This window comes from Phalacrocorax aristotelis, chromosome 8, assembly GCF_949628215.1.
Source record: "Phalacrocorax aristotelis chromosome 8, bGulAri2.1, whole genome shotgun sequence".
Taxonomy (NCBI): domain Eukaryota; kingdom Metazoa; phylum Chordata; class Aves; order Suliformes; family Phalacrocoracidae; genus Phalacrocorax; species Phalacrocorax aristotelis.
Genome location: NC_134283.1, coordinates 21,289,377 through 21,302,127, shown reverse-complemented (window position 1 = coordinate 21,302,127; position 12,751 = coordinate 21,289,377). Strand labels below are relative to the sequence as shown.

General features: G+C 40.6%; 1 protein-coding gene across 14 annotated transcripts in view; it reads left to right on the top strand.

Annotated features, from left to right (window-relative positions):
- Positions 1–12,751, top strand: part of PHAF1 (phagophore assembly factor 1) — a 53,018-nt gene that overhangs the window by 26,316 nt on the left and 13,951 nt on the right. For 5 of the 14 annotated variants that reach the window (XR_012662061.1, XM_075101714.1, XM_075101715.1 and 2 more), the window contains 7 exons: positions 549–632; positions 1,300–1,382; positions 2,175–2,218; positions 7,125–7,168; positions 8,534–8,592; positions 10,169–10,241; positions 10,900–11,159. Coding sequence is in view for 12 of the 14 variants with exons in the window: in XM_075101714.1 (XP_074957815.1) it covers positions 549–632; positions 1,300–1,382; positions 2,175–2,218; positions 7,125–7,168; positions 8,534–8,592; positions 10,169–10,241; positions 10,900–11,159 (647 nt within the window). In the remaining 2 variants the exon portion in view is untranslated. Of the gene's footprint in view, positions 1–548; positions 633–1,299; positions 1,383–2,174; positions 2,219–7,124; positions 7,169–8,533; positions 8,593–10,168; positions 10,242–10,697; positions 12,690–12,751 lie in introns of those variants that run through there. The other 9 variants (XM_075101724.1, XM_075101723.1, XM_075101719.1 and 6 more) reach the window with 7 other exon arrangements.

The window sequence follows — 12,751 nt, the reverse complement described above, 5'->3', positions numbered from 1 at the left end:
AGTGAAGTTAAGCTTCCGTGTAGCACAAATTATGAGTGCTTCGTTTGATATAACATTTCATCCTGGTCTATTATATATAATATTATTTTTAAAAGCTTTTGTAAGCTAAATCATTGTAAATCTGTTTAAATGAAGAAAAAGCGCATTATTTTAACTGGTTTAAAATTGATAAAAACGGGAGCACTTTTCAATCCAAATGAGCCTTAGCGAGTGTGCACTACCTATTTTTAATTATAGCTTATGTAAAAGAACTTTAGCATATATTTTGATCCTTTCCTAATGTGTTTACATAGCATATGAGTAAACCTTTTACTTCAGATAACTAAAAAAGAAAAAAACCCTGATGTGTCATTGTGTCACTGCATTGAAGCACAGTATCTTACATATCTGAACAAGGGCTTCAAATGAGATTATGACAATTTATGTGAGTGTAGTGATGATGTTAATGGTATTTGTCTTTGTGACCGTTATTAAATACATTTGGAAAACATGTTTCTTAGATATTTGTGGCCGCTATTAAATACTTTTGAAAAATGTGTTTCTTGTAGATGAAAATCCATTCGCCCTCACCCCATAAGCAGGTCCCATCAAAGTGCAATGACTACTTCTTCAATTATTTCACACTTGGAGTGGTGAGTGGGAAGCTTCCATAAACAAATTCATGTAAAGTTTTGATTTAGCTACATGGCAATCCTTTTCAGAAGGCCAAAGGCTGTAGGAAATGAGACTGCAAAACTCTTGATCGCTGCCTTAGGAATCTGCATATGAAGAATAACACTCTCACTTTTCTCTAGCACTTGCAAATTCAATCCGTGCCCTTGTATCATCTCCGCCAGTGGATGGAGGGCTCTTTATGTTTGCACTTTGGCATTCTGTTAGGTTTTCTCCCTCTACTGTGCCTGATGCATAGATACACTAGTTGTTATTTCTGAAATCCATGCTCCTGTCCCACAGAACTGAGATAGGTGTATCAATTGTGAAAGCTTGCTAAATTCTCCGATGTAGTTCAACCTTTATGTCCTTCCTTACAGCTATTTTGCTTTAGTCTAAGTTACTGTAAATAATATGCAGAAAAACAAGACCTCCTTAGAAAACTTGCCAACATTAGCAAATGAAGCTACAGTTTTGAATTTACAGACAGTCTCATTTTCAAATACTGCTTTTCATAGTTCCATTCGGTTCCAATGAGAGGTATATCATTATATACAGGTACTATTGTAACTGATCTCAGGTTAGGTTGGGGAAAGCCACCTTCTATCCAAATTGTTACATGTCTCTCTGGCTTTTTTTCTTCAACAGGATATTCTCTTTGATGCAAACACTCACAAGGTGAAGAAATTTGTCCTGCATACGAATTATCCTGGTCATTACAACTTCAACATGTGAGTGTAAAGAACTGATCTATTAAAGAGTATTTTAATGCACCTGAAAAGGAAATCTTATGTTCTCTTTATAGATTTCCAGTATTTTTTTCCCAAGTGTATCTGGTAACTTGTGGAGGTTTCAGCACTTTTGTAAAAAAAATAATTTTCTTTTTACTTTTAAATGCCTTTGTATTGTCAAGTATGTCTTAAACCAGTAAAGGAGGTAAGGTAGTTCACAGTCTAGCTATAATGTGCAAACTCTCTTGCTGCAGGCAAAGTTCTTATTAGCAAGAGTGTGGTGGGTAGGCTGCTGGGTTTTTTTCCTGACATGATTTCAGTTAGTGATTTTAAAAAAAAAAAAAACACACCACCTCTCTTGCTTCTGAACATATTTTCAATACTTCAAAAATGTGAACTCTTTAGGGGAATAATGAATTAGGGAATAAATGATTGGATGTCTGATTAAAGCGAACGTATTTTCAAGCAGTTGGTGTTAGTGACAGAGAAATCTATAGTACTGTTTCTAAGCTGAGTGTTTCTCCATCCACTCTGTGTAACAGCAGAGTAATTTGTGCTGAAGGACCTTTTTGTGTCCTTTAGAAAATTGTTAGGACATTGCCAGGCTGATGCCTTTTTTGGTGTAGAGAATAGAAATGAGAACTTTTCTTCTTAATCTGTTAGCATTGAGACTGTCACTTTATTATTCATGGGACTTTTCATTAAACTGGTTATTAAAAGCCCTAAGTTAGTGCTATGCACTTTATTTTGGGTCTTCTGTTTTCTAATAGCTTTATGATTTACCTTTTCTAGTTACCATCGCTGTGAATTCAAGATTCCACTAGTGATAAAGCGAGGTGAGTAGTTCATCTCTTGCCCTGCTTCAGGGGGCATTTATCACAAAATGCTCAAAGGGGTGGTATGATCAGTTTTAATTTCTAATGCAGCCTTCGTTAGCAGAGGATGCTAACTGTGAAAGTCACTGAGACAGAGGAGAAATTCTGGGTTAGGTTTCTATTTCTCAAGTGAAAAAGATACTTCAGTACAAGTATCTGAAGAAACTGGCTGTAGATGTCAAAAATAACAAGAAAGGTTTCTTCAGGTATGTCAACCATAAGCAGAAAAAGAAGGAAAACATAGGCCCACTTTTAACAGAATAGGAGAGTCAGTCACCAATGATGCTGAAAAGGCAGAGGTCCTCAACACTTTCTTCACCTCTGTCTTTATCAGCAATGTTGGGTCCCAGGGTTTGGGAACAAAATTGCTGGTTGATCCAAACACCGACCCACCATCAGTGAAGGAAGAGTTATGTCGTGGTTTAGCCGGCAGCTCAGCCCCACACAGCCGCTCGGTCACTCCCCCACCGGTAGATGGGGGAGAGAATCAGAAGGGTAACGCTCGTGGGTTGGGATAAGAACAGTTTAGTAATTAAAATCAAAAGAAACAACAATAGAAATGCAATGTAAAGGAGAACGAGAGGCGCAAAGCCCCGGGGGAGGGGGGAAGGGAGGGGAGAGGGGGAACGAACCGCCGAAACAAACCGCGCACGCCGCAGCCACTCGCCACCCGACGCCGCGCCGCCTCCGCGCTGCCACTGCCCCCCCTCCATATACTGGTCATGGTGTCACGTGGTATGGAATGAACCTGCCATTGGCCAGTCGGGGTCAGCCGCCCCCACCATGGCCCTGCCCCTCCCAGCCCCCCCCGCCACGCGCTGCCGTGGGAAGCTGGAAAGGTAGCCGACCCCCACAGTGAGGAGAATTAACCCCTTCTCAGCCAAAACCAGCACACGTTAGTACATGAATTATTACAGGAGCTTGACTCCTACAAATCAACGGGCCCTGATGCTGTCCTCCTGAGGGTGTAGAGAGAGCTGGCTGACAACATCGCAAGGCCACTCTCCATAATCTTCGAGAACTCGTGAAGAACCGGGGATGTCCCAGAGGACGAAGGCAAATGTTACCCCTATCTACAAGAAAGGATCGAGGGAGGATCCGGGTAACTATAGGCCCATCAGCCTTACTTCAATCCCTGGGAAAGTTATGGAATGAATCCTCCTGGGGGACAACACAAGTCAAATGAAGCACGTGATTGGGAAAAGCCAACATGGCTTCACTAAAGGCAGCTTGTGCTTGACAAATCTGGTGGCCTTCTGTGATAAAGTGACTTGCCTGGTTGATGTGGGGCAGGTGGTGGACATTGTCTACCTGGACTTCTCCAAGGCCTTTGATACAGTCCCCCATAGTCTCCTGCTGGAGAAATTAATGCGTTATGGCCTAGACAAGTGGTCTGTGCAGTGGGTGGGGAACTGGCTGACAGGCCACACCCAAAGGGTGGTGACAAATAGCTCCTTTCTCAAACTGGCAACCTGTCACTAGTGGAGTCCCCCAGGGATCAGTATTGGGCCCAATGTTATTCAGTATCTTTATAAGTGATCTGAACAACGGCATCAAGTGTAGCCTGATTAAGTTTGCTGATGACACCAAGATGAGTGGGGAAGTAGACACTCCAGAAGGGAGAGCTGCTCTGCAGGGAGATCTGGATAGGCTGGAAGGCCAGGCCAGCAAGAACCTTATGAAGTTCAACAAGGAGAAGTGTAAGGTCACGCACCTGGGAAAACATAATCTGGGAGTGCAGCACAGGCTGGGATCCACCTGGCTGGAGAGCAGCTCTGTGGAAAGGGACCTGGGGGTCCTGGTGGACAGGAAGCTCAACATGAGCTAACAGTGTGCTGCTGCGGCCAAGAAGGCCAACAGGATGCTGGGTTGCATCAAAAAGGGCATCGCCAGCAGAGAGAAAGAAGTCATTATCCTGTTCTACTCAGCGCTTGTCAGGCCACACCTGGAGTACTGTGTACAGCGGGGACCAGAACTGTACAAAAAAGGATGTGGACAGGCTGGAAGGGGTCCAGAGAAGGGCCACCAAGATGATCAAAGGACTGGGAAGCCTGCCATATGAGGGTAGGCTGGGAGAACTCGGTGTGTTTGGCCTTGAGAAAAGGAGGCTTCAAGGGGATCTCATCTCCATGTACTGGTACTTAAGGGGTAGCTACAAAGAAGATGGAGGCTTCCTTTTAACAAGGAGCCACGTGGAGCGGACATGGGGGAATGGACACAAGTTGCTCTTGGGGAGATTCCGATTGGACACCAGAGGGAAATTTTTCACACTGAGGACGGTCAACCGTTGGAATAATCTCCCCAGGGAAGTGGTTGACTCGGCCACATTGGACACCTTCAAGAGTCATCTGGACAGGGTGCTGGGCCATCTTGTCTAGACTGTGCTCTTCCTAGAAAGGTTGAACTAGATGATCCCTGAGGTCCCTTCTGACCTGTGATTCGGTGAACTTAGCAGCTCTTGGATTTTACTTACATTACCTTGGTCATTGTCCTGGTTTCAGCTGGGATAGAGTTAAATTTCTTCGCAGTAGCTAGCATGGGACTATGTTTTGGATTTCTGCTGGAAACAGCGGTGATAATGTGGACATGTTTTAGTTGTTGCTAAGTAGCGCTTACACTGGTCAAGGACTTTTTCAGCTCCCCGTGCTCTGCTGGGTGCACAAGAAGCTGGGAGGGGACACAGCCGGGACAGCTGACCCAAACTGACCAACAGGATGTTCCATACCATATGACGTCATGCCCAGTATATAAAGCTGGGGAAGAAGAAGGAAGGGGGGACATTGTGGAGTAATGGCGTTTGTCTTCCCAAGTAACTGTTACGCATGATGGAGCCCTGCTTTCCTGGAGGTGGCTGAACACCTGCCTGCCCATGGGAAGTGGTGAATGAATTCCTTGTTTTGCTTTGCTTCTGCGCGCAGTTTCTGCTTTACCTATTACACTGTCTTTATCTCAAACCATGAGCTGCCTCACTTTTACTCTTCTGATTCTCTCCCCTGTCCCACCAGGGGGGAGTGAGCGAGCAGCTGCGTGGTGCTTGGTTGCTGACTGGGGCTAAACCACGACAGTCATACAATTCAAGTAAATAATCATTTAACTGGAACATCACTAACTTTCTATAATGCTGTCACTCTGCTAAGATCAATTATTTTGTACCTGGAGGCCCAAAATCTATATGGCAGTGTTAGTCTGAGCTGGTCTGTCCAATCCACTGTTGAACTTCTTAATCCTGAACTCTCTCTTGAAAGGCTTATTCATGATATTTAATATAGACTGGTTTAGCTGGAAATGAGAATGAACATCTGGAATATGTTGGCTCTATGAGCTGTAGACAAAGTATATCTGTTGTGTTCACTTGAACATTTCTACTCGGAGGAAAAAAAAAATACAAACTCTAGTGCTGAATTCTACAAGATATTTAGATGTGCCCAGCTCTGTGCATGTAAGCAATTGTAACAAAGCATGGGGAACCTTGTTTGATTGAAGATCACAATGACTGACGTAGAATTCTTTTATGTAAGAATTAGCAAGTGTACTGGGGAAGTGTGTATTTTGATTATTCAGGGAATACTGGATAGAGGCTAAGGTTTTGGCCAGGGATGCTTTCTTCATTTTGATGGGTTTTCACTGAAACTACTTCCCTGTGAAATGTTGAATTCTCCTGTGGCTGTCATGGCAGTATGAGCATGTATGAAGAGTCATAAAAACCTGGGAAACTGATGTCTGTATTCAAATCAATGTAAGCTTATGTAATTCAGCCAAAAGAATAAGCATTAAAGTTCTTGCTTTTTAAACTTTCCCTTAAGTTATTGTGCAGTACTTGAAAGGCATTAATTTCTTTTTTTTTTTTTATTTATTCACCTCAGATAGTACCATGATTCTCTTCTGAGTATGTCCGGTGTTTTGTTTTGGTTTTTTTGGGGGGTGGTGTGGTGTTTATTGTTTTCTTTTTTTAATTCACCTTTCTGGTTTCTAGTGTATGTTCAGGACATGTAACAAGTTGAAAACAAATGTTACAAAATTTATCAGGAGCCCATCTTTTTCCATCTGGTGGCAGTGCTTGATGCAGCTTTATTAATTCCCTTCTGTAATTCAGCTACAGTCAGTAAATTGACAGCTAGAGTTCAAATTAACTCTTTCAACATAAAGAGAGCATTAGAGGGTGGAAAGTACAGAGGAGCTTTCAATCAAATTAAAGGCTATTTGCTATGTTTGACTTGTTTAGTGTCTAGGTCCATTCACACTGCTTCAGGAAGGTGCTTTCAGTATTCAGAAGTCCTCAAATATATGTAGGAATAGTGTTTGAAACCACCAGCAATGTAGTTTTAAGACTGTAAGCATAAATTAATGCTGGCGTCACCTGCCGCTTTTATTCAATAGGTAGACTGCATTTCCCAAGCTCTCTGCTCTCTTTGTTTTTGAAAGTGGCATTTTAGTTGAGTTCTGGCCTGCCAGCTCCCGAGTGTCAAGCTGTCAGTTTTAGCCAGCTTTCTTTCCAAGAGTGTTTGGACTTGATGAGTGGGACATCATGTTATCTCAATGAGTGGCTGTGCTAGGCAAGTTAACTTAGTGCAGAGAGATGTAGTTTCTTTTATGCTGGCATTCTCCTATGTAAGATTACAGCTTAAACATATATAGTGTTAGAATTTGAAACTTGCTGTGAATAGGCAGATCTGTTTAACCACCTGAACTGGCATTTAATCAATGTTGTTGACAATTCTGGTTGCTAGTAAATGCTGGTAAATTTGTATATGAACTGATCTAACATTTGTATGTTTCCTGTTAACTGAACTAACCTCCCAAAATAAAGGATTATATAGGAGATTGTTCAAGCATAAACTATAAAGGCTTTTCCTTTTTTTGTTCATAGATAGTGCTGATTCACAGACTGAAACATGTACAACATACAGCAAGGTAAGTCTGTGCAGAACTGAATGTTTTCTTTCTTTTCTTAAACCATCTAAATGACCTGTGCTGAATTTGCAGTATGTTTTGAAGAAATAATAGCAGTTTTATCATGTTTTAAAATAGAAAAGTTGAAGGCCAAAAGTTAATGTGTGCTTTTTTTGGTTTAAACGTTTTGTTGTGTTAAGGACTGAAGGCATTTGTAATAGCACACTTCTAGAAAATTTGGTTATTGCATGCTTTGCCTTTTTAAGATAGCTGCAGGTAGACATAGAACAGTAAAATAAGTGATATGCGAAAGTGATAGTAGTGGTGGCTGAATGTTAGATGAAAGAGAGATTTCTAAACAAAATTTTCACAGAACTTTTCTACTTAATGTAGCTCTTGAAGACATTCAGAATTTAACCAAGAGGGTCCAGTGCCCTTCCAGTTTCTTTCGAAGCATGCCACTAGTGGGACATTTCTCAGGCAGCAGCAGGCCTTACAAAAATGTCACTGCCAGCATGACACCTCCTGATGACAGCAGACTCCTTGAAGACTGTAGAGCCTTACTACCTAAATAAAGTTCCCAACCAGGCAGTTGCTGCTGCATGTTTGAGAGCTACATTAGGTTGAAAAACTTCTCAAAAATTGTGTCCAGCAGTGTCTCTACAGTTAACATTCAGTCAGGGTCAGTCAGGAGCCTCTTGGCTCCTGGGGTGTCAAATGAAAGCTTTCCATGGTGAATTTTGGATCCCATATTGGGGGAAAAAATGAGTCAGCAACCTGGAAGCTGCCATTCTTTGCTCATTGATTTGAATTACTTACATCCTTCAGAGCTTTGACTTATTTCAGTCTTGTGTGTGAAACTGCAGCTTCTTAAGTCTGCTTAGAACGATGAAAACTGCTGGACATTCCCCATCATTAAATAGTGCAGCTTTCCTCTTTTTCCAAACTTGTCACTTAAATCACAGAAAGGCTTTTGGGAGAGGTAGCAGTGATGCTCTTTTTCCCTCTGCAAAGGTATGTAAGAGGATATTTGGCTGAGGTTTCCCACAGCTGCTTTGTTCTCTTGAGATGTCCCTGAAATGCTACAGGACTTTCTAGCTACGTTTTACCCATAAGACCCACAGAATTTTTTTATATTAGTAATTCTAATTCAAAGCTTTTATTGAGACAAAAATCAGAGTAAACACTGAGAGGATTTCCTAACCCTAGAAATAGATCATTCACATTACTTAGTATGGCTTCAGTCACAAAATACTTCTGTAAATACCACCTCTGTTATTTGGAAAATGAACATGTCACAAACAAAAATGTGCACAACTCTTTTCCTAGGTAAAAAGAAGAGTTTTCCTGTGCCTCATTTTAACATAGTCTTTGGTGTATTTACAGTGGGACAGTATTCAGGATCTTCTGGGACACCCTGTAGAAAAGCCAGTGGTACTTCACAGGTAAAGACCTCTATGTTCCTTGCAGGGAGTGAGCTAATTACAGAGGATGACTATAGGCAGACGAAGGATGTTTTTTGCACTAGTTACTTCTTATCTGCTTTGCTGATATAGTTTCAGACTTTTTGGCCACTAACAAGACTAGATAGCTGCTCTCAGACAAAATAGACTGACATGCAGAATGAAAACTTGGAAAATTGTGGAATGAAATTTCAAAAATTCCTTGAACTGTAAAATCCAGAGAAGAGCTAAGCAGCATACAAAGAAGTATCTCTGTTCGTGTGTCATAAATAACATGGGTTTCTTTTTTTACACTAGTCACATGCATTTCAACAATGTAACATCATATAGCACAGCATGTAGTGTATATGATAGCAATCTGTCTGAAGAAGCCTTGCTTTTATGAACATACACAGTTGTTCTACAGTTCGTTTAGGCTGACTGAAGATAGAATAGTGTGCTTACACTTCCTCAGTTCCTACAGGGATTGAGCTGGGTGTTGGGTTAAGTAGACATTACTTGCCTGCAGCACTATCATTCTATGATTTGATACGAAACTGATTTCTCTTGGGACAAGTATAAGTCATAGGTACTGTGAAAATACTGCAGCAATTTCAGATACACCTAACAAGGTATTTTTCATCAGGCTTTCCTATGATTTTGAGTTTTATTTCCCACACCCCCCACCTCAAATCATTGTGCCCTTTGCTCCCCTTTACTCCTGTTTTATTCCAATGAGATTGTTAGAGCAGACACCATGTAAAGCAAAGCTGGGGTGAAATAGTGGCTGTGTAGAGCCCTTCTGTTTTTCATCTGTATTGTAGAGAGTAGTTCAATCGCAGTTTGCCTTCCTGAGCACATCTCAAATGTCTCAAACATGCAATTTGAGAAACTGACTAATTACAAGAAAGGCCAAAAAAGTAAATATTTTCTAGGGTGTGTTTTTGGCTGTAATGTAAAATCTATTGCAGTCACAGGAGTCTGCTATTGTTATATATGTGATCCAAAAATAACAGAAATATCTGAAGGACAAGTAATACATTAAACTTGAAAAATACTGTTTAATAAAATTTAGATTATTCTATTTCAGCGTTTACAGGGTAATCTTTTACCATGATAAAACCAGTGATTTAATAGACAGCATATAGTAAATATATTTGGTAAAGGCTGGGAAATAAAGTAGATTGAAGAGTGGGAAAGGATCTGGCACAAAAATAGTTAGTAATAAATGACATGGTGCTTCTCCCTATGTATCTACTTATTTTCAGGGTGGTTCTTGTTCAAGTTCAGTGAAAGAGTTTTCCTGTAGTGGTTGTTAATAAGTTTTTGATTACTTGCTCCCTGAGTATTAATAATGGCTCTGTGACATTCAGCAGGGGTATCCTCTGGCTCACTTTGGAGTCTAGCGGTGCTGCTGTATAATGTAGACTTACTTTGTTTTGATGAAAGCCATGATAAAGATGCTGTAATTTACCTTACACTACTGGGTGGTTATTCTCCCTGAAGAAGATCCTGATCTTCACACATCTTTTTTTCTTTTTTTTATCCATACTCCCCCCCCCCCCCCTTTTCTGTTCAGGTCATCATCTCCGAACAACACTAACCCATTTGGGTCAACCTTTTGCTTTGGACTGCAACGAATGATCTTTGAGGTTAGGAGAAAAAACTTTCATATTGGCTTGAGCAAGAGAAGATGAGGAGATTGCTGTTGCTACTACTGGCTTCTGATTTCCCATTTCAAGAAAAGCCAGTACTTGGGAGTGGCTGTATTTTTAAAGCTTATTGGCAGAAAATGGGCAACCTTCCAGTCTCTTCTCTGAGGTTGTACATTCGCATGTTACAGCTGGGACTTCAATTTTGCCTGTCTAGAACTCATACTAGCAGGAGATGCATGCACTCAGGTCTGAGTAGTTTAAATGGTGTTTAAATGTGTCATGGAAATCTAGAGACCATTTTTAGGAACTAGCCAAGAGCTTGTTGCTTTCTTTTGTTCCTGGGATTTCTTTTTTCAGGCAGATTGCTTCCATATTCACTGTTTTCACCCTCCAGAGTTCCTGTTTGGCTTACAGTCCTTTTAATTTCCCTTTTTCCCTGCTGTCCTTTTGCAGGTGATGCAGAATAATCACATAGCTTCTGTTACTCTGTATGGCCCAACGCGGCCCAGCAGCCAGTTGAGAACATCGGACCTTCCCCAGTGAGCATCCCCTGCAAAGTCAGCTAATCTCAATGCTACAAAATTAGTACAGCGTGCCTTGATTTGCTGCCACTTATAATATGGAAAGCACGTTATGATTTTTTTTTTTCCATAAGCCTTTCCACCCAGGAGCGGTGTGGAGGGGGAAATTCTCTCAACCCTTCATCATGGGGCATGGAACTGTTGATGGAGGAAAGCAGCTTGGGTGCCTGTGCTGTCAGTTATTCCTCTCTGTTGCCCTCATCCTATGCAGCACAGACCTGAAGAGACTGTCCCCCCATCTCGGCTGGCAGAAGGGGGAAATAGAAGAGGGGCATGTAATGACTGCAAGAGTTAGAAGCACAAACTTTCTGAGCCTTGGAGCATCTGGAAGCAGGTATTGATTTTTAGTCTGTTTGTGTTACTGTATTGATGTGGTGGTCACATTTTAAGAAAACGTGTGTGTGTATATATATAGATATAAACACATCGGTATTTCTGTGGCTTAGGACATTGTACCAAGTGTGACAAGGATGTATATATGTCCATGATTTCAGGCACCACATCTTTGTGTAACTTTAAACCAAGCAAGTAGCATGTGCATAATACTTGGTTGTAACATTTGCACTACATACACTTTAATTACTTGATAAACGTTTATCTTCACTGAGGAGCATCTGTGTACTGGGTGTGAGTGGGGTGTGATGGTTATTTAATATACGCTGCGCATAAAGCTTATTTATACAGTGGATCAGATTTATCCACCTTCCTGCACTAATATGTACTTGATATGCTGAAACAATTTTTTTCTGCCGTGGCTGGTTTACTGACTTTTTTTTATATATAGTTTTAAAAAAAATCTGGAAGAGGTTGTTTCTACGATTGAACTAAGTTTTAGTGAAAAAGTTTGATACAATTTTTCATACTCAGAAAAAGTTTATGAAGAAATAGCGTTGCCTCATTTGCCTCTGTTCAAAACCCTTTATTCCTACTCTGTTCCCTTAGAGAAAGAAAAGCTGTATATAACAGTATCTCAGAAAGAAATTCCCGAGCTCTGCCATCACCAAGAAAACCTTTTCTGTAATGTCTGATGTATGATTTTAATTTATGCCAAAGGTTTAGCCAAAGACATCCTTTATTGTAGTTTCACCATTTCTGTACATACATGCTAACTGCACACCCCACCCCAGCAGACAGGATATAGGCTTCTTTATAGTTGGGAGATGCTGCTCATGACGTTTTATCCCAGGAGGATACCTTAGGTTTCTAGTTGTCCTACCAGTCTTATTTGGAGGAAGTAGGTGGTCTGTCTTTGAAATATTGAACCCTTTTTAAAAATGGACAAGAGAAATGTATAATTTTATCCCATTTTTAATATTTTGGTGTAGCAACTTGTGATACATAGATGACAATTTTGTGAGTTTTACTATGTGTGTACAGATTTTGTAAATACAACATTTTTGTAATTTTAACTCCATGTACAGTGTAATCCTGTATAGTTTATCAATGAATGAGAGATAGGAAACAGAATGTTACCTGAAGTTTTGGATCCTGGACCAGTAGCAGGGATAAATGTGGTGTGTGTGTGTGAGAGATGTTCTTTGCCATTTAGTCTTCCTGTGTACTGTGATACTCTGAACTGTTTTGCTAAAACAAAAAAGCCCCATGGAGAATCTAATGGATAAGGAAAAAGTTACTGTTTACCTTTATCCCTAGGTGTCACTCCTGTTGAATCCCTGTTCAATCTGTGCTGTCTCCTGTGATCATTGCTTGCTAAGAAAACTCTATGCCTCAATCTTCCTTTTGTTTCCTCTCTAATTCTGATTTCATTTTACATAGCCCTTCTGTAAATTAAATGGAATAATAATGAGCATGTACACTGAAAGAAAAATAAAATGAGACTCTCAGTTACTGTTTTTGTGTTAAATACAGTTGCTGGGTGTTTTTGTAATAAAATCATGGATGTTTTTGCTTTTTTTTCTTATCAGG